The sequence below is a fragment of the Gadus morhua genome, chromosome 1 (genome assembly GCF_902167405.1).
Source record: "Gadus morhua chromosome 1, gadMor3.0, whole genome shotgun sequence".
Lineage (NCBI taxonomy): Eukaryota > Metazoa > Chordata > Actinopteri > Gadiformes > Gadidae > Gadus > Gadus morhua.
This window is the reverse complement of record NC_044048.1, coordinates 5,292,843-5,314,367: the sequence shown is the minus strand read 5'-3', so window position 1 is coordinate 5,314,367 and position 21,525 is coordinate 5,292,843. Positions and strand designations below refer to the sequence as shown.

Below are 21,525 nucleotides of genomic sequence, written 5' to 3'. Positions count from 1 at the left end.
TTTATGATATGATTAAGGTACACAGAGATGTGACACTTGTGTGGATATAGCCTTATTGTCTTGGGATAAGTACCAACTGACACTTAACTGCGATTCTTATGAATTTTGTTTTTGTTTATTAGTTACTCATTTCATTGTCAAGAATTTACAGACCTTACACACACACCAACCTGCCAAACCAGTATACATACTCACATCTTCTCTCTCTCTCTTTCTCACTATCTCTCTCTTACTCCCTCTCCAGTCGGACGGTGATGATCGCGTGCGTGAGTCCGTCAGACAGGGACTTCATGGAGACCCTGAACACGCTGAAGTACGCTAACCGGGCGCGCAACATCAAGAACAAGGTGGTGGTGAACCAGGACAAGACCAGCCAGCAGATCAGCGCCCTGCGCGCTGAGATCGCCCGTCTGCAGCTGGAGCTGATGGAGTATAAGGCGGTGAGAGAGAGAGAGAGAGAGAGAGAGAGAGAGAGAGAGAGAGAGAGAGAGAGAGAGAGAGAGAGAGAGAGAGAGAGAGAGAGAGAGAGAGAGAGAGAGAGAGAGAGAGAGAGAGAGAGAGAGAGAGAGAGACTTTATTGATCCCTTGGGAATGCTCCTTCAGGGAAATTCAAATAATTTGGTCTAAGAGAGGGAGACCAAAGATAAAAACTGATTAGGAAAGAGGGAAATAGAGTGTAAAGGCACAAACAATGTGAAACCAAACTGGTGGGAATTGACAGAGAGCAACGAGGCAGGGGAGAAGATCGGGGCCAGGAGCATTGAGTTGTACCAGGAAATAAAAAAACAATGACATTGCAGAGAGACAGACATATTGATCAATGCCTCCATTTGCTTAAGTGAAACAAACATTAGGCCGGCCGTGATGGAGATGAGAGAACAGTGAAACGTTAGCATGTTTGCACTGCGCTTGATTGATCTGTGGTTTATCGAACAAGGAGAGTGATAGTCTGGTTTTACGCTCAGGAGAGAGAGAGGAATTTGGAAGAAGAGAAATCCATTGTTTGTGTTTAAACTAAAACGGTTAAAAAGTATTTTCTTTTCGTTGATGGGCATCTATCAAAGCGTGTATCAGGAGAGCTAATGTTCAACGCTCCCAACTACTCATAATTAATTCATTGGACACTTTTATGCAAAAAGCAGATTTCATGTAGATGTCATCTATAAGGAGCAGGGAGGAGCCCGTTACCTTTGGAGACAGCCCGAGCCTCTCCAGACCATGATGAGTGACTCTCTCCCCCCCCCCCCCCAGGGGAAACGCGTGGCGTCCGAGGAGGGCTCGGAGGGCTTCAGCGACCTCCACCAGGAGAACGTCCTGCTGCAGCGGGAGAGCGACTCGCTGCGTCTGCGCGTCAAGGCCATGCAGGAGACCATCGACCACCTCAACACGCGCGTCACCCACATGCTGGCCAATCAGATCAACACCCTGCTCACCAAGTCTGGTGCGTCCGTCACGGCGTAGGAACCAAAAAGCTATGAAGCACATGTCATGGAAGGCTGGGTTCTCCAGTTGAGTCCCTGTAGGCATCTTTGAGCAAGATGGCTAACCCCGACACATCTGCTGCCTCAGTCAATGGTTCATGATACATAAAGTAATGTGCTCCACATAAGTAAACAACATCTATTTAATCAGTTAAAACAGTTTAGTTTGGGTCCCACAAAGTGGTGCAAACATTTCTGTGTAATTCTTTACTCTGAGTTTGTTCAATTTGGTAGATTCTCTATTCTCCATTCTTTGGTAGATACAAGAGGTCTGCTACTTCCGGCTGAAAACATTTTTCCAGAGTGAGAGCTTTTTATTGACAAACTCTTTGTTTGTGACGTGATCTTTGTCTCTTTCTCCTCTGGAAGCCATTGTGTGGGTTTATTTTAAAACCTGAACCTTGCCTGCAGTTCTCCATCTAAAACAGGGGTTAACTTACCATTTAGGGTCAGTTCTATGAGCTGTTGTGATACATTTGTGTCCCTCAATGCCCTACTTATTGTGCTTGGTATGACGCTTTTATCATAGGAAACTTACTGAGATGTCTGTGTGATGAATATTTGATCCTCTGTGGTTCTCAGGCGAGGGCACCCAGGAGATCAGCTCTCTGATCCAGAACTACATCAGAGAGGTGGAGGAGCTCAGGTGAGGAGGGGCTTCTGTTGAGATGGCAGTGCCTCTGAAAAGTGTGTGGGCAAATGTGTTCTGTGGATTCAAAAGGATGTGTTATGCATGTGCAAATTGTCGTAGTCGAAAAATTAGCTCAATAAGGAGCGCTAGCAGTACTTTAAGCACTCTCCCCACAATCTCACCACATTGTTTTCCTGCTAAACATTATCTAACCTCTACCCCCCCCCCCCTCAGGTCTAAGCTCCTGGAGAGCGAGGCCATGAACGAGTCTCTGCGGCGGCAGGCGGCCCGGCTTTCCTCGCGCTCGCCCTTCACCTCCTCCTCATTAAGCCCCGCCCCCGGGCACCCACCTGGCTCCTCCCCCGCCCCCCGGTCCATGGAGGCGGAGATGACGGACGTGATCCGGCGGGCCAAGTTGGACATCGAGCGGCTGAAGAAGAAGGAGAGGCGGCAGAGGAGGACGAGGTGGGAGGAGGAGGGAGGGGGAAGGGGAGGGGGAGGGAGGGGGGAGAGGGGGAGGAGGACGAGGTGGGAGGAGGGAGGAGGAGGAGGGAGGGGGAGGGGGGAGGAGGACGAGGTGGGAGGAGGGAGGAGGAGGAGGGAGGGGGAGGGGGGAGGAGGACGAGGTGGGAGGGAGGAGGAGGAGGGGGAGGGAGGAGGGAGGGGAGAGGGGGGGAGGAGGAGGAGGGAGGGGGGGAGGAGGAGGGGGGAGAGGGGGAGGAGGACGAGGTGGGAGGGGGAGGAGGAGGAGGAGGTGGGGACTTGGGAGGTGGGGAGGACAGAGGAGGACGAGGTGGGAGGAGGTCCTGGTGGACTAGAGGGGGAGGGGGTCCTGGTGACTTGAGGGGGAGGGGGTCCTGGTGGACTAGAGGGGGAGGGGGTCCTGGTGGACTAGAGGGGGAGGGGGTCCTGGTGGACTAGAGGGGGAGGGGGTCCTGGTGGACTAGAGGGGGAGGGAGTCCTGGTGGACGTAGGGACCAGAGGGGGCGGAGCCAGGTAGGGGTAGGTGGTTGCTTGGATACGTCCTTGCTTCTTCAAAACTGACCGTTAAATACTCAGAAATGAGTGCTATCTTTTAAATAATGAAAAATGACACAAAACCATTTTCAATGAGAAACATACAAGTTATTATTTTATAGCTGGATGAAGACTTAATGAACAAACATGAATTGTGATCATTAAGTCAACATTGGCATTTTAACCCGAGTAAATCTCTTCTTCAGTCCGGATCTGGAGAAAGGTTTGAAGAAAAGAGTGAAGCTGCATTCCTACGAGAACGGAGAGAACGAACAGAACGGACAGAACAACGGACGTGATGGAGAGAATGGACAGAATGGAGAGGTTGATTCAGATGACAACTATGCTGAGGTAGCCTAGCATATTCTATAGTAACCGGCCTTTAAGATCATTGTTAAAACCGGTCACCACACACATAACATGGGTATTTGTGTGTGTGTGTGTGTGTGTGTGTGTGTGTGTGTGTGTGTGTGTGTGTGTGTGTGTGTGTAGGACATCATGTCTCCCTTGCAGGAGGAGAGTGGTAATGACGAAGATGAGGATGAAGAGGAGGGTAGAGATGAAGAGTTTGACAGCGATGAGAGTCTGGTGGATTCAGAGTCTGACTCTGATGAAAAAGGTAAATAAGCATTAATAACTAGTTATACAATATCGATTAACATACCTGTATGAGTTAGTCCGAATTAGAATTAAGTTGTTCAATTATAGAATTTCAATATTTCCTTCCAGAAGTCAATTTAGCTTCCAGTTTAGTTTTATTCAAACATTGCCAAAATGTTTTGTAACTTATACAATTGACACCAGTTAAACATCTGCATTGATCCATTGGGTTTTACTGCGACTCCAGTTTTCTCATGTAAACCCAGCGACCCCCAACAGTCGCTTACCGCTTTCCAATCATCTGACCTTTGATCTTTGACCCCCAGCTAACTACCAGGCCGACCTGGCCGACCTGACCTGTGAGATCGAGATCAAGCAGAAGCTGATCGACGAGCTGGAGAACAGCCAGCGGCGGCTGCTGCAGCTGAAGCTCCAGTACGAGGAGAAGCTAATCCTGCTGCAGAACAAGATCAGAGACACGCAGCTGGAGAGGGACCGCGTCCTCCAGAACCTCAGTGAGTAGGAGAGGGACCTCTAGAACCTCAGTGAGTAGGAGAGGGACCTCTAGAACCTCAGTGAGTAGGAGAGGGACCTCCAGAACCTCAGTGAGTAGGAGAGGGACCTCCAGAACCTCAGTGAGTAGGAGAGGGACCTCCAGAACCTCAGTGAGTAGGAGAGGGACCTCTAGAACCTCAGTGAGTAGGAGAGGGACCTCTAGAACCTCAGTGAGTAGGAGAGGGACCGCGTCCTCCAGAACCTCAGTGAGTAGGAGAGGGACCTCTAGAACCTCAGTGAGTAGGAGAGGGACCTCTAGAACCTCAGTGAGTAGGAGAGGGACCTCTAGAACCTCAGTGAGTAGGAGAGGGACCTCCAGAACCTCAGTGAGTAGGAGAGGGACCTCTAGAACCTCAGTGAGTAGGAGAGGGACCTCCAGAACCTCAGTGAGTAGGAGAGGGACCTCCAGAACCTCAGTGAGTAGGAGAGGGACCTCTAGAACCTCAGTGAGTAGGAGAGGGACCTCTAGAACCTCAGTGAGTAGGAGAGGGACCTCCAGAACCTCAGTGAGTAGGAGAGGGACCTCTAGAACCTCAGTGAGTAGGAGAGGGACCTCCAGAACCTCAGTGAGTAGGAGAGGGACCTCTAGAACCTCAGTGAGTAGGAGAGGGACCTCTAGAACCTCAGTGAGTAGGAGAGGGACCGCGTCCTCTAGAACCTCAGTGAGTAGGAGAGGGACCTCTAGAACCTCAGTGAGTAGGAGAGGGACCTCTAGAACCTCAGTGAGTAGGAGAGGGACCGCCTCCTCTAGAACCTCAGTCAGTGGGGGGGAGGGAATCATGGGATATGTAATCCAAAAATAGGTCAAGGAAGAATAAGATCATGTAGAACCAGATCGGATGGAAGAATACTGAATCCAGTATGTCTCACACAGAACACATGATAGTCCCGACCGTCATCATACTCCTGGATCTGGGTGGGGGGGCTGTGGGATCATATGATATGTATTACAAGCATCTAAAACGGCATTCAATTAAAACAAAGCACACAACAGTATCTCAGGCATACAGTTGAAGTGGGAAAGCAGAGCCATAATGAGTCACCACACACTACGGCATCACGAAAATGTAGTACTCGACTGTCAATAACGTGAAACTGTTCCGGTTCCCTCCTCCCCCGACTCTTAGTGTCCATGGAGAACTTCACTGAGGAGAAGGCGTGTCGCGTCAAGCAGGATTATGAGAAGCGCCTGAAGGAGATGAACCGAGACCTACTGAAGCTGCAGGCGGCACAGAAGGAGCATGGCCGTCTCCTCAAGAACCAGGGGCGGTACGAGCGGGAACTCAAGAAGCTCCAGGTGGAGGTGAATGACATGAAGAAAGCCAAGGTAAGCCCATGAGCACCGCCAACTGCCAACCGAAACTAGCTATAGCAGCCATCTTGGATCTAAACGCTAGCTGCACGGGGGAAAAGTGTACCTATAGTGGCCATCTAGGTTCTAAATGCTAGCTGGTAGATGGAAACTGCACCTGTAGTGGCCATCTTGGTTCTAATTGCTAGCTGGTCGATGGAAACTGTACCTGTAGCGGCCATATTGTTTCTAAATGCTAGCTGGTCGATGCAAACTGTACCTGTAGCGGCCATTTTGGTTCTAAACGCTATTTTTGGGGAGAAGCTGTACCTATAGCGGCCATCTTGGATCTAGACACTAGCTGAATGGGGGAAGCTGTACCTATAGCGGCCATCTTGAATCTAAACGCTAGCTGGGCGGGGTAAACTGATACTACAGTTAAAACATCGAGCAACTCAGAAGATTTAACTTCTGAGATTTGCAATTTTAGATATCATTGCATCCACGCTGTTGGTTAATCAAGGGGATGAAAACATGGATGGTCCATGGAAGTTAGGCATTAGCGTTTAGTAGTGATTTGATATGTGGGAGTTATAGGGAGCTAGACATTAGGGATCGACCGATATGGATTTTTTAGGGCCGATACCGATTATTTTTCATCAGCCTTAGCCGATAACTGATAAGCCGATGCTGATTTTCTTGAGCCGATATCTGGAGCCGATAGTACCCTAGAAATCCAGAGTTCTCGCCGGAGCACAATTTGAATTTGCTCAGCGAGTCACTCTGGGAACGAGCAATATACTCTTGCTCCCCTAGCCCAGAACATTAATCAATCACATTGATGTATCAATATATGCTGGCCAAAAGCGTTGCTGGGCCATTTTCATTACTCGTTGCCAGACCCTACAGTTTTCTAGATGTTGGTCTGGATTTCCAGGCACAGCCTCCCTCAATTTACATCATAAAAATGATACAATGATGATAACAAATGTTAGAATGTCTCAATTTTAAAAAAATTAACATTTATTGAACTGTCTGTAAATCATGGCAAAAAAAAAATCGGCCGATATTTTTCGATATCGATACATGTAAAAAAAGCAAATATCGGCCGATAATATCGGCCGGCCGATATATCGGTGGATCACTACTAGACATGCATTGTGTCCGTCTGCAGGTGACACTCATGAAGCAGATGAAGGAGGAGCAGCAGAGGAGGAGGATTGTGGAGGCCAAGAGGAACCGGGAGATTGCTCAGCTGAAGAAGGAACAGCGACGCCAAGAGGTCTGGCGGATATATGATCTGTCTGTCGGTCCCCTTTGTCCACTATCTGAACCCCCATATCTGAACTTAATACAGATGTGGAAGGACATGGGGTTCAGAGTCATTATGATGCTACTTCATTTAGCTCAACTTCAGCAAGCAGTCTTACAATGTTAGTTAGCATTCTATGGAAACACGGAACATGCTAATTGCATTTGACTATGGTGCAATGATATGTCAGTGAACCTGCTGTTCAATAAGCTGTACAACCACTGGCTCCCCTTAATGAAAAGTTAAGGTAATTGTAATTAGTAAAATGTGGCCCCTTCCGCTGTGACGCTGCAGTATGGACCGCCTTGTGTTTGAAGGATGCTGTGTCAATAAACTCGCCATGTCTCCCCCCCCCCCAGTACCAGATCCGGTCTCTGGAGTCCCAGAAGCGGCAGCAGGAGCTTGTGCTGCGCAGGAAGACCCAGGAGGTGACGGCGCTGCGTCGGCTGGCCAAGCCCATGTCGGAGCGCGTGGCGGGACGCGTGTCGCGCTGGGGCCAGCCTCTGCTCCCCCCGCCCCCTCCCCCACCGCCGGACTCCGGAGCCGAGCTGTCGGCCAGCACCACGGCCAGCAGCTCGGAGCCCGAGTCGGGCCGCACGGTGATCGGCATGGTGCGCCAGTGGAACAGCAAGCTCCACACCCATGGCTACCAGGCGGAGAGCGAGGGCAGCCTGGAGGGCGGCCGCAGCGGCCCTGGGTGAGCTCTGGTTGTGTGTTGGTCCTTTTGTTACATGTGAAGGGGCTTTGATGGGCCGGACGGTGAAGAGGGACAGGAGAGTGGGCTGGAGGAGAGGGCATGACGACATCAGACCACCGGGAGGGGTTGAACCTGGGTTGAGCAAGGCATACTGCGTACAGGGGTAGCGCACTAGCGGGTTGAGCAGTTTACTCTAGTTTTGATTGTTTTTTTATTTCAATGAAATATAGGGAATGGCATATAAGATTTGGTTCCTTTCTAAGATGCACCATTTTCAATGGTAAGATTAACAAACAGGTTCTTCATTTAAAGCAGCTCAATCTTTCATTGTCAGTCTTGACATTTCTGCTAATATAATTGTTACCGCAATGTTTCTCCTTACGTTTTTCATCTTCTTCTTCTCTCTCTCCTGTCTTGCTCTCTCACCCTCTAGGGTCAGGAAGAAGATCCAGAGGAAGGCGTTTGGCGTGGGCGTGGTGACGGCGGGCATGCGGGGGGGCAGCCTAGCCAAGACGGCTCGCCAGAAGTGGCAGACGCTGGAGCGCCGCATCATGGACATCGTCATGCAGCGCATGACCATCGCCAACGTGGAGGCTGACATGGACCGCCTTATCAAGGTAGTGACCCCTGACCCCACCCTGATAGTTGGACAGAGAAGAGGTCAGAGGTTACTGTTAGTTAATTTAGCTTTAGCTAATCTCACAAATCATACTACTGATTAATCATCTAAAGCCTGATGTAAGACGAGCTCAGATCTGGGTGAACAGGCAGTTCACTTAATTTCACGTCATATTTGTTTTGACCAATCATGTGGCTTGAGATGGAGGATCTGTATGAGCGTGATTGGCGAACACAAACTCAGCACTTGTTAACTGTCACACTCGTGCTGTAACCCAGATGACCCCACAGTTTGCCTGGCAGTGGAGCGATGAGGAAGTGGTCTGTGGTGTGTTTAATGTTAGGGAAGTCAGCAGGCGCTTTTAAACAATGTTACTGGCAGGGATGATGACCTTCGTCTGACATTTACTGGCGTGGGTTACTGGTATGCTGGTAACATCGGGGCTCAGACTGAGTTGTTTTGAGAATCTGGTGGGGATTTAAATGGCCGCCGTATCCATTTTTGTTCTATAAGGAACGTGTCAAAACTGAAACTTTTACTTTAGTCATGACCTTTTAAATAGTGAGGCTGTTTTGTCCTTGAGTTTCTAATTCAGTTTTATTTTTTTGTAATTTTTGCTATTAGAAACAAGCATGATAAGGAAAACGAGCAAATCTTTCAGTGTTGTTTACATGGAAACAAAAACAGTTGCCATATTTTTCCATTCGCCTCGAGCTGATTAGCTTATCTCGTCATCCCATATAGAACAAAACATAGAGCCTGTATTGTAAAGAGTGACACTGATGCTGTTGGCCTGACCTCGCGCCCGTGTGCGTGTGCACGTGCATGTGTGTGTGTGTGTGTGTGTGCTTGCGTGTGTGCGTGTGTGTGTGTGTGTGTGTGTGTGTGTGTGTGTGTGCGTGTGTGCGCGTGTGCGTGTGTATGAGTCAGAAGCGTGAGGAGCTGTCCGCCCAGCAGGAGGCTCAGCTCCACAAGAGGGAGGTGCTGATGGCGGAGGGGGAGGGGCCGGAGGGCGAGGACCGGATCATCCTGGAGATGAACGAAGAGATCGAGGTCCTGAACGCCAACATAGACTACATCAACGACAGCCTGTCCGACTGCCAGGCCACCATCGTGCAGATAGAGGAGACCAAGGTGAGAGACAAAGGCACGCACGCATGCACAAATACGTGCATGTGCACGCACGCACGCACGCACGCACGCACGCACGCACGCACACACACACACACACACACACACGCACACACACACACAGCTTATTAAACAGCACAGCTATGGGAGGGTTTTCAGCGCATTATTTGATGGTAAGAGCCCATATATTGATTTACTTAAGCATAAACATGCACAAATAACCATGGTCAATTGGAAACAATACATTTTAAAATGCATAGACGTGGGCAAAGAAACACGTACCCTCACTATCAAGCACACACAGACTCAAGCTTGCTATTCACATGGGTATTAAAAATACAAGTCAAGACAGAAGGGAAAGTAGACGCTGACATCCCCACGTCCTCCTGCCGTCAGGATGAGCTGGACTCCGTGGACACCTCGGTGGTCATCAGCTCCTGCTCCCTGTCGGAGGCCAGACACCTCCTGGACCACTTCCTCAAGGCCTCCATCGACAAGGTAGGGGGCCGCAGGGCACGCCCATAGACCGTGTTATCAGGAGGCATCAGTGGATCGTCATGAGTCAAATAGGAGGTTGTGAGTGTGTCTCCGTGATCTGAACACAGTAATATCAAATGTTATTGTCAAGCAGGCGATGATATGTTGATTTCTTGGACCGTGTTCTTTGGTGGATGAGGACAAAAGCGAAATTGTTTGCAGTTAAAGTAAACCAAGGATGCCACCTAGTGGTGGCATTTTCGAATGATGAAAGTATAGAAATAAACGATAAGACAAGGAGAAACAGTGTAGCATGTGAACCCCAAGAACCCCACTATCTATAGGAAGGTGATGGTTTTCAGACATTCAACTAATGCATGAGAGTTGGCGTTAGTCATCACTAGTGAATTCTGGTCTTCATATTAAACACAGCACCGATACATTTCTGCCATTTATGATACAGTTATACGTTTGGCAACAATCATTGCTAGGTTGTTAATCCACTATTTAGTAAGTGTTTTTGCGTGCAGGGTTTACAGGTGGCCCAGAAGGAGGCTCAGATCAGACTGCTGGAGGGCCAGCTCAGACAGACCGATATGATTGGCTCGTCCCACAACCACATGATTCTGGATGCTCTAAAGCTCAAGGCAGAGTACAATCCTGAACTTCAGGCTCTCATCTACAATGTTCAGCATGGTGAGAATCATGTGTTTTTAAATTCTCTCCCTCTCTCTCTCTCTCTCTCGCTCTCTCTCTCTCTCTCTCTCTCTCTCTCTCTCTCTCTCTCTCTCTCTCTCTCTCTTTATATTTATAGAATCTGTCCCATCTCTGTCTCTCCTCTTTATTCTTAATTTATCCTCTTTTTCTCCTCTCTCTTTATTGGTCTTGACATGCCCCATTCATGTTTTTCTTTGAGTACGGTATTTGTTTTTAAGATCCACGCGGTTGACTCCGTCTCTGTCCTGTGTTCCTCCAGAGAACGGCTCTGCCAGCACAGATGAGGAACCGTCCGAGTTCAGCCAGCTTTCTGACAACAGGTGAGAAGTGATTAAAGTTGTCAGACAAACAGACTTGAGATTCATGTCTAAAGTTTGATGGCTGTCTGCTTTTCATACCAGACATGACTGTGTGTTTAATAACAATGGAACATTTGTTCATTTTCTTGCGGACCGATCTACACATGCTAAACATGCTATAATTCTGGCCCTCTGCTTGATCTAATAAATACCCCTGATGTCGATGCTATCTTTAAGGCTACAGGGATCTCAATTTATTGCCCCCAAAAAATAACCTGTGGCAATAATGAGAAATCTCATATTCTTACTGTACCTTTAACGGATCTTACTCTTTTATTTCTCTGCTTTTCCAGTTTGGCCCACTTGAAAGAGTCCAACAGCCAGGATGATTTTAAAACTAAGGTAACATTTATTTGTTACACGTAGTACATGTAATACAAAGGATCACGCATCGTCTTACCCCTGTCATTCCTTCTTCTGACCAGAAGGTGGCAGTGTACACTTATTTTGAAACGCTGTGATAGCAGGCTGACTTTACTCTTCATTTTATACATTAATCTTTTATTCATCAATTGTAACCTCTTTACTACCCTCTACTTTCACTCCAATTACGCCCCTCTGTCCTTTTCTTCTCTCTATTCATGATTCTGTGGCATTCACTCACTCACTCACTCACTCACTCACTCACTCACTCACTCACTCACTCACTCACTCACTCACCCACCCACTCACCCCCCCACTTACTCACCCCCCCACCCAGACGGAGCCCCGCCTCCTGGCCCAGATGAAGGCGGTGTCGGCGGAGTACCTGGGTCCATCACCGGACTCGGCGGCCAGCAGCAGGCAGCAGTACATCACCAAGTCCCTGGCCTCGCTGACCGACATCCAGGAGGACTGCCTGGGGATGGGGCTGGGCCTGGGGCTGAGCCTCAGCCTGGCCTCGGGGGGCTTCGGCCTCAACATGGCCCTCAGGGACCCCGGCCACAAGGAGCGTGCCTCCCGGACCGTCAGCCTGCCGGTCAGGGGACACACCTTGTGAGTCTACTCCACCTCCAGTACAGTCCGGCGGCTAGGGTTTAGTGGGTAGAGTGTAGTCTAGTGGTTAGGGTGTAGTCTAGTGGTTAGGGTGTAGTCTAGTGGTTAGGGTGAAGGGGTTACACAGCGTTCACAATTTACACGTCCGTCGACGGATCTCATTGACTTTTTTTTATTCGGGCACTCTCGAAATACATTGTTAACTGCGACGCTGCTTGGACTGCCCGATGATATTGCCATTGTGGTAGAACCCGGGGAAACACATGAATATGTAACAAAGCCGGCCGGCAGCGGGGAGATTGATGGCTACGCGAAGCAACACTCTCCTTGCAACTACGGTATCCCTTTTGCAATAACAAGCAGGATGAAACTGAAAAAAGCCGGCTTTGTTAGCGGGAGACGATTTCATTGGCTGCAGGCTGCGTCTAAAAGACTCCTCCCCCATACGTCAGACACGCCCTCCATCATCCGTCGAAGGACATGTAGAATTTGAACGCGCTATTAGGATGTAGTCTAGTTGAAAAAAAGGTGCCTGCATGACATTTCTTTACTAATAAGCACAGAATTATGACCTAATAACCTGGTGTTTGTAAGCCAATCAAAAAACGATGTAGGTTAGAGCTTGTTGCTTAGTCTGTGTGTGTGTGTGTGTGTGTGTGTGTGTGTGTGTGTGTGTGTGTGTGTGTGCGTGTGCGTGTGTGCGTTCAGTCCTAGGCAATCCCGGGGTTATGAGACTTCCCCCTTGATGCGGAGGAAGTCCTACGACCGTGCATACAGGTAACAACAGCCCTGTCACATATGAATAAATACATGTGACCGGCTTTATGCCAGGAGAGTGGAGGGAGACTGGAAGGTGGGTTGACATGCAATGACCTGGTGCATTGGATCGTCCCAATCGAACCCGGGTTGCTTCCGAAGGTGCATGTGGTTAGCATGTTCACCACACTTATCCCATACACGTACTAACCACGACGCCTTGAGGAAAATGCACACTCAAGTGTGTTTGCCGTTATGAAATGTGCTGGAAACACTGGCTGCATGCCCAAGCAAAATACTCTGCGTACACGCTTGCTTGTTTTCCTCGGAAGATCATGGCAACCCCTAGCGTGTTGTGTTTTGACAATCTACCCACAACCAACAATTGTCTCTCAGTTGCTTTGGAATCGTTTGTGTGTTCAGAGTTTGACCCGGTGCATCCAAAATTCCTGCAAGTCTGTGTTCCATCTTTTTTTAATCTTTTTTTTCTCCCCCGTGTGTCAGGCCGGCCGACGGCTCCACCCCTCCTTCCTCCCCCCCGCTCCGGATCAGGAACGACCGCAACGTCTTCTCCAGGCTCACCAGCAATCACACCCAGGGCACCGCGCTGGACAAGTGAGGACACTCGCTCTCGCACTCGCACACACAACCACACACAGACACTCTTATATATTTACTCAAAGGCACACAACAAGAAAGCTACACAAATGCACCCACACACACACATGTGCGCAAACATGCAGGCACGCACGCACGCACACACACACGCACACGCACACAGACACACACACACACTTAGATCACTGGGTGACACTCCAACCAAACGGCTCTTTTGTGTCCTTACATTGCGATCAAAACAGACTCTGTGTGTGTGTGTGTGTGTGTGTGTGTGTGTGTGTGTGTGTGTGTGTGTGTGTGTGTGTGTGTGTGTGTGTGTGTGTGTGTGTGTGTGTGTGTGTGTGTGTGGTGGGGAGGGGGGCTAAAGATGGGCTGAAGGTCAGGCCCGTGGGGTGCCTCTCACCCCCAGGGTATAGATTGACCTACGAGAAGGTGTTCTTTCACCTCACAGAGGGACCAGTGCTCAGTCGTACTACCAAAGCTTTCAAAGCTCGCCTCTAAAAGCACCTCGGTCACTTCCTCCTGTCAATAAAAACCCAGCCTCCGCGGAGAGGGACCGAGAGCGAGGAGATCTTTCCTTCCATGTTTATATTTCCTGTTTTGTCTGTTATTGTTTTTCTGCATGTTTTTCATATTTTCCACCCCAACAGGTCCAACTTCTTCTGACAGATGAATCACCTTATGCTTGACGGTGTGGTCGTTTAGTTTTTATTTGTATGTTTGAGTGTGTTTGTATGAGAGTTTGTGTGCGTTACTGCGTTTGTGTGAGTGCGTGATGGATTTATCCCACATTAATTATTAGCTTTGGAGTCAGTTCCATGATAAACTAATTTAAACGTGTTTAGATAACTCGTAGCTCAAACAGCTCATTAGGGATAGTAAAGCGTCCATCTGTACCAGTTTGAAAACATCTGTCTGATTCTCATACTCATCACTCAGGAAAGCTCCCAAACATTTTATAATGCTTTATATGTTTTGTTTTAGACACGCAGTCAAGCTGAAAAAATGTAGACGTGTGTCAAACTGTCCATCAGTGTTCAGACAACGATAACAGCAACAACATAATATGTCCCCAGGCTAGCATTTCCCTTTACATTCAAGTAAATGTCAATATCTCCGAGTGAATTTGGATTTCCTTCATCGACTGCATTATAACGCTCCAATTTGAGGATGATTGACACCCTCTTCATCCAATCAATCACGTTACCCCCCCCTACTGCTCTTCACTGTTGTGACGGCGTCGATGCCGACCCTATTCCTCCTAGCTTTGTAAAAGCTTTAAAATAGCCTAATGACGTGTGCGTTCATTACCCCCCCCTTGGTATCGGTGGCCCGGCGTCTCATTCCCAGTTTCCATGACTGATGTCTTCCCTTAACCTTTAACCTCTGACTTGACCCCTCCCCCCCCCACACTCCACCACCCTAGCCCTGTTATTGTTCATTCTGTCTTCCTCTTTCCTTTCCCTGAAGCCGTTGTACCGTCTACTCTCTCGCTCTCAATACAAGTTGACGAGCTCGGTGACGACCGGCGGCGGCGAGCCGGTCTGCGGTGTAGACGCTTCTCCCCCATTGCAGCCTGCTCCTTGCATAGCACATGTGATGTAGGGATACAAAACACCCCTCGGGTTATCCCCGTCTTCCTGAATTCACAGAGCAGACTTTATTTGTGGACAAGTGCCCACCTCAAGCTCCCTAACTTCCCCCCGTCTGCTTGTCGAGAAAATGGTGTCGCTTCATTAAAACCCGACTGCCGCCCTTCCTTCCTTTCTTCCTCCATGTTGACTTCATTATGACAGTAACTCCTTTCTGTCCTCCTAAGTGTGGTTAACCCTGTCCTCCTCCTCCTCCTCCTCCTCCTCCTCCTCCTCCTCCTCCATTCCTGATTCCTTCTGCCTCCAGGTCGGACGACAGCGACTCCTCTCTCTCCGAGGTGCTCAGGTAGAGGAACCCAGTCTTTCTGACTTTATTGTCTTGCTTGTTGACTCCCCCTGCCCTGTAGTCCCGCCTCCTCCCCACCGGTCACCTGTGTCCATCTTGCTCTCCGTCCATCACCTGCCTGGCCGGTTCAACCTCTGCTGTGTTGTTTGATTGGATGAGGCGGGGGGATGCCGTGTGGTGCATGTTTTAACCACATCACTGCTCACTGCTTCCATCCCTTGTCTTTAACAGTGTGGCGTGTGTGTGTGTGTGTGTGTGTGTGTGTGTGTGTGTGTGTGTGTGTGTGTGTGTGTGTGTGTGTGTGTGTGTGTGTGTGTGTGTGTGTGTGTGTGTGTGTGTGTGTACGTGCATTTCTCATTGTACATGATGATATGCCTGCATGAGCCTCACTGCGGTTTGATGAGACAGTAGAGCAGATGCGGCTTTATAAATCCCGGAAGGGGGGGTTCTGTATTAAAGCAGAACAGAACCATCCAGATCAAACAAGAGAAGATGATAACCAAATGAAATGTGGACAGAAAATAAATTCTTCATCCCTTTCCACTAAGGCTAAGTCGACATTGCTAAAAAAAAAAAAAATGGACGTGGTCATTTCCCAATATTAATCTGTGTTCAATATATAACTATCGCATGCTTTCATTCAGCTCTTACAACTATACATCCGACCCATGTGGGGACACATTTCTATGGCTCCTTGTGAAAAGGGAGGCGGGTAAGAACTCCATCCCCCCCTGCAGAGCAGGGGGGGTGGCTGAGGAGAATCACAAAGGATCTGCAGCCACTGTGCCAAATCCCATCTGGGCTGGGAGGAACAATGTCCCTTTATTCTACCTCTCACACATGTACAGTATTCAACCACATACACACACACACACACACACACACACACACACACACACACACACACACACACACACACACACACACACACACACACACACACACACACACACACACACACGTCAACTCCTTGCATAGCAGACCACACACTCACTCAATCTGTATCAAATCTATTCTACCCAACACACTGAAAATGCCTCATGAAAATAGATAGATTGATATGAAAAAATCAGTCTATCATTATCTATAATGCATTCAGGTCGCTCTCATATTAGAAGTTGAGCAACACGATGCTACACAGACACAGCTGAAAAGAATGACCAAAGATAATGTAACGATTGAGTTGAAGTGAACACAAAAGGGTTGCTTTACAAGCCAACATTATCCACAATGCTGGTCAGATGCTTTAACCATGCCGCCTCCAGAGACCAGTTCATGGCAGCCCGGGGTTAAGATGATTGACCCCTAGGTTGAGAGAGGGTTGTGTGTGTCTCGCGCTCAAACGCTGCCCATCCTCCTTTCCACCATATCATTAACACCAGGCTACACTCACATCCCATCTACTCGTACCTCTCTCTCTACTCTATCCCTCTCTCTAGCTATCTCTCCCTTCTGTCTCTTTCTCTCCTCTATTCCTCTACCTTTCTCCCTCCCATGTCTCCTCTTTATTAGGGGTCCAAGCCAACAGGTTGGATCCCTATTGTTTTTGTAAGGATTTTTTTAGGGGTCCAAGCCAACAGGTTGGATCCCTATTGTTTTTGTAGTGTTTATTATTATTATTATACTTACCTCCCTAAAAGTGTGCCCACAGCCCAAACCGTAAATGGTGCCGACACGCCAATTGCATGACTAGATCCAGATCCGTGGGGACTACGCAGACGACAAAATCCAGACATGCCGGCCACTAGGTGGCGCTATACCAAGGAATACGCGTTTGGGGCTATAACTCCCACACCGAACCTCCCACAGTCAAAAACTTGTACGCACATATTCACTGGAGTCTGCTGCATCTTTTGGCATAGGCCACGCCCATTTGCGTCTAGAATTTTTTTTCGCAAAATCGCGAAAACCGCAAAACTGTTTTTTCCCTACTCCTCCCACATTTCTTGACCAATCAACACCAAACTTTGCAAACGGCATCTTCAGACGCACACGCAAAGAATGCTCGAACACTTTTTTGATCCGACCTTCGACGACGAAACGGTAGCGTTTTGAATATTGGTTTATGAGCTAAATTAGACGTGGAAAATCAAAAATCCAAAAAAATCAAAAATTACACATCGGATCGAGTCCAAATTTAACACACATGTTAGCGCCACCCTTAACGACGTTCGAATAAAAATTCGGAAAATTACGCCCTAAGGGGGCGCTATAAACGAGGAAATTGTATATCTTCTAATTGGCCAAAGGAATGTTCTTCAAACTCAAGGGAAAACATCAAGGGGCAAACCCGAGTCTATATAGAAAATATGGCCAAGAATTATTAATGTTGGCGGGAGTTATTTGGCAAAGGAAAATTGTCTTTGGAAAATTTCGCCACAAGGCGGCGCCAAAAAACGACAACATTGTCTATCTCCTATTTGGCCAATGGAATGTTCTGAAAACGCGTTTTAGGCTGTAACTCCCACACCGAAGCTCCCACAGTCAAAACCTTTATATCCACATGTTGTTCACGGTAGCGTTTTGAACACTTGCTTCGCGTTGTGCCGGCGAAATGCACATTTCTTGTCGCGTTGTGCCGGCGAAATGCACACTTCTTGGACCCCTGCATAACTGCTTGCAGTTCTAGTTTATTATTATTATTATTCCCCCCTAGAAGTGGGCCCACAGCCCAAACCGTAAATGGTGACGACACGCCAATTGCATGACTAGATCCAGGTCCCTGAGTTCTAGGCAGACGACAAAATCCAGACACGCCGGCCGCTAGGTGGCGCTATACCAAGGAATACGCGTTTGGGGCTATAACTCCCACACCGAACCTCCCACATTCAAAACCTTGTACACACATATTCACTGGAGTCTGCTGCATCTTTTGGCATAGGCCACGCCCATTTGCGTCTGGTTTTTTTTTTCGCAAAATCGCGAAAACCGCAAAACTGTTTTTTCCCTAGTCCTCCCACATTTCTTGACCAATCGACACCAAACTTTGCACACGACATCTTCAGACGCACACGCAAAGAATGCATGAAACACTTTTTTGATCCGTCTTTCGATAACGAAACGGTAGCGTTTTGAATATTGGTTTATTAGCTAAATTAGACGTGGAAAATTAAAAATCCAAAAAAATACAAAATTAGACATCGGATCGAGTCCAAATTCTACACACATGTTGGTGCTAACCTTAATGACGTTCGATAAAAATTTCGGAAAATTTCGCCATTAGGGGGCGCAATAAACGAGGAAATTGTATATCTTCTAATTGGCCAAAGGAATGTTCTTCAAACTCAAGGGAAACCATCAAGGGGCAAACCCGAGTCTATATAGAAAATATGGCCAAGAATTATTTGTATGGGCGGGAGTTATTTGGCAAAGGAAAATTGTCTTTGGAAAATTTCGCCACAGGGCGGCGCCAAAAAACGACGACATTGTCTATCTCCTATTTGGCCAATGGAATGTTCTGAAAACGCGTTTTAGGCTATAACTCCCACACCGAAGCTCCCACAGTCAAAACCTTTACATCCACATGTTGTTCACGGTAGCGTTTTTAATACTTCCTTCGCGTTGTGCCGGCGAAATGCACATTTCTTGTCGCGTTGTGCCGGCGAAATGCACACTTCTTGGACCCCTGCATAACTGCTTGCAGTTCTAGTCTATATATCCTCTTACTCTGATTCTGTCTCTCTCTCTCTTTCCCGTCCCTCTCTACCCATCATTCGACAATCCTTTCTCCTTTGATCGATCCTGAATCCATAATAATTCTGCTGTCAGCTGCAATCTTGCCTGGATCAAAGGGGAAGCCTCCTCACTTTGATAACCCTAATATCCAAACATTATACAGCCAATCAGATCACTCTATTGAACAATATATCCTTTCTTTCGAGGCTTGAGCTGTGAAAGATGAAACAACATGGTTACAGCTCTTCACTGAGCTGTTTTATGAAACAAGGATGGGTTCCATCACTTGTTTGTTAAGCTATGGCTGTGGTATGGTTGGGCTTTAAAAGTCTGTGGCTGTCACAAACACCAATCTCGTCCCTTTTAATTTGAATTTCTTCGTAAGACGTGTGGGAACGTGCCTGATGTGCCTTTGTCTCAGGGTGGTTTAACGATGCGCTGTTAAGCTTGTTGAGGTTGAGGTTGAAGATGTCACGCAGCGTTCTGACACCGGTAGGAGAAAGAAATCTCTCGGGCAACTTTGACAATATGCCAACACATTATTCTAGCAAAGCAAACTGTCCTGCTCCTCCTCTCTCGTTCTGGCTCTCTCCTCATCTCCTCTCTCTTCTACTTCTCTCCCACTGTCTTGCACTTGCTCTCTGCTCCCCCTCTTTTTTCTCTTGGTCACTCAAGCATATCCTTTTCTATAAGCAATACCCACTCCATCTCTTCTTCCCTGTAGCTTCCCACCATGCCCTCCCTTCCTTCCTGATCTCTCTTTCACTTTCTCTCATTCTCTCCCTCTCTCCCTTGTTCTCTTATTCTCTCTGTCTCTCTTTCTCGTTCTATTTTTTTTCCCTGCCTACCCTCAAACTCCCTATCAAACACACCCTTAATTGTTATTACGGAAGCCACCAGGGATACATTTTCCTCCACATTCCTCTCTCTCTTACTCTCGCTCTGCCCCACTCTCTCGCTCTGCCTGTCTCTCCCTTTGCCTCGCTCTCTCGCTCTGCTGACTGCTCTCTAAGTGCCTGCAGCCCTCTGTCAGACTCTGTCAGCTGGACAGCAGGGAGCATTGGCGTTCGGCTGTGTGTGTGTGTGTTAGAAAGGCTGAAGTGGGCAGCTTTTGCACATACAGCTCCCTTGGTTGATCCTTCCTCACCCAACATAATGGCTCCTCTCTCCAGACGAGGCCGAGGGAGAAGAGGACGGGCGAAAAAGCCCAAAATGAAAACATAAGCCACAAGTCGTCATCTATATTGCTGTATTACTATATACTGTGTTATTGTGTAAAAAAATACGTGTGTGTGTGTGTGTGTGTGGATGCCTGCGTGTTGACGCTGGTTTTCATAATGATTTTGAAGTATCTTATGGTTTATTGTATCCCCACAAAGCCTCACTTCTAATTATTTCTACCATTTGTGAAATCGTCTCTTTTGTGCATGTTTGTGACCGGCCTGTGCCTTGCACCCCTACTAGTGCACCATGTCGTGGGGTAACCTCCTCATGTGTGTGTGTGTGTGTGTGTGTTTCTGCAGAGGGTCGATCGTCCCCATCGGGGGGGTGAAGGGCGGCCGCAGCGCCCCCCTGCAGTGCCTGTCCGTGGCGGAGGGTCACTCCAAGCCCGTGCTCTGCCTGGATGCCACCGATGAGCTGCTCTTCACCGGGTCGAAAGGTCAAATGTCACCTTAGAAACAAATGAACAAATATGCATGAATGGCAGTACGGTCAGCCAATGAGACTCCTCGGTGGGGTGGAAGGAGGGATCAACATGTTTAAAGGTCCCATGGCATGCTACTTTATGGTTGCTTTTATATGGGTGTTAATGTTCCCCTAAAGCAGTGTTTGAAGACGTTCAAGAAATTCAGCCTTGGTGCAGAATTACAGCCGCTACGAGCCAGTCCCAAAAAGAGCTTTCCACAAACGTGCCGTTTCTGTGTCTGTATCTTTAAATGCTAATGAGGAGGAGAGAGGCGGGTAAAGGGGGTTGGGGATGTGGCCCTGAGCAGCTTGCGGCCACGGTACCATGTGCTACTGTTTACAGTGGATGTATCGCAATGGATCGAAATCATGATATCATGTGGAGGCGCACCCAGCTTTTGGCCGTGTTCTGTAAATATTTTAGGACAGTCCGGATGCTCCGGCGGGAGTCCTGGAGCTCTATATCTAAATAACATCATATTATACATAGATATCTATATCATGTAATATATATTATCATGGCCAAAAGCTGTGTGCGCCTCCAGATGATACTATGAATCTCAAACGACTGCATCGGGTCCTCCGACGTCTCTGTTCTTTCACTTCCGTGTCAATCTGAAGTACAGACTGAACCGCGAAATGGAAGAGAAAGGGATTGTTGCCGTTTGCGGACTCCCGGTACTTCCACAACGAGAATCGTAGTGGGGGTTGCCCAGGATTGTCTCCCACCGGAGCCCGCCGGTGCACCACCATCAGGCACCACCATCGGGGCACCACCGCCACGGGGCCATCGCCACGGGGCTCCAACCGCCAAACTTAATAAAGTTTTTCTAGAGAAGAAAGTTGCCTGATTCGCTTCTGTACGTTGACCCTGTATGGAGTCGTGACGCCCCGTCGCGTTTGATGTGAACACACAGTTAGGTGGCATCCGTCCTTGGTTGGCATGGCGTTCAGTTTTTCCTGCTCACAACTACGCAAACTCCCCTCCGC

At 48.3% G+C, this 21,525-nt stretch overlaps 1 protein-coding gene across 4 annotated transcripts in view; it reads left to right on the top strand.

Annotated features, from left to right (window-relative positions):
- kif21b (kinesin family member 21B) overlaps positions 1–21,525 on the top strand; it is a 64,175-nt gene that overhangs the window by 25,140 nt on the left and 17,510 nt on the right. For 3 of the 4 annotated variants that reach the window (XM_030372998.1, XM_030373155.1, XM_030372937.1), the window contains 21 exons: positions 245–440; positions 1,252–1,441; positions 2,064–2,127; positions 2,347–2,577; positions 3,336–3,480; positions 3,622–3,748; positions 4,056–4,244; positions 5,412–5,611; positions 6,750–6,857; positions 7,247–7,584; positions 8,018–8,201; positions 9,134–9,337; positions 9,731–9,832; positions 10,342–10,507; positions 10,788–10,848; positions 11,181–11,229; positions 11,588–11,862; positions 12,571–12,639; positions 13,123–13,233; positions 15,136–15,174; positions 20,373–20,509. In XM_030372998.1, the coding sequence (XP_030228858.1) occupies positions 245–440; positions 1,252–1,441; positions 2,064–2,127; positions 2,347–2,577; positions 3,336–3,480; positions 3,622–3,748; positions 4,056–4,244; positions 5,412–5,611; positions 6,750–6,857; positions 7,247–7,584; positions 8,018–8,201; positions 9,134–9,337; positions 9,731–9,832; positions 10,342–10,507; positions 10,788–10,848; positions 11,181–11,229; positions 11,588–11,862; positions 12,571–12,639; positions 13,123–13,233; positions 15,136–15,174; positions 20,373–20,509 (3,185 nt within the window). The remainder of the gene's footprint in view (positions 1–244; positions 441–1,251; positions 1,442–2,063; positions 2,128–2,346; positions 2,578–3,335; positions 3,481–3,621; positions 3,749–4,055; positions 4,245–5,411; positions 5,612–6,749; positions 6,858–7,246; positions 7,585–8,017; positions 8,202–9,133; positions 9,338–9,730; positions 9,833–10,341; positions 10,508–10,787; positions 10,849–11,180; positions 11,230–11,587; positions 11,863–12,570; positions 12,640–13,122; positions 13,234–15,135; positions 15,175–20,372; positions 20,510–21,525) is intronic. The other variant, XM_030373076.1, reaches the window with a different exon arrangement.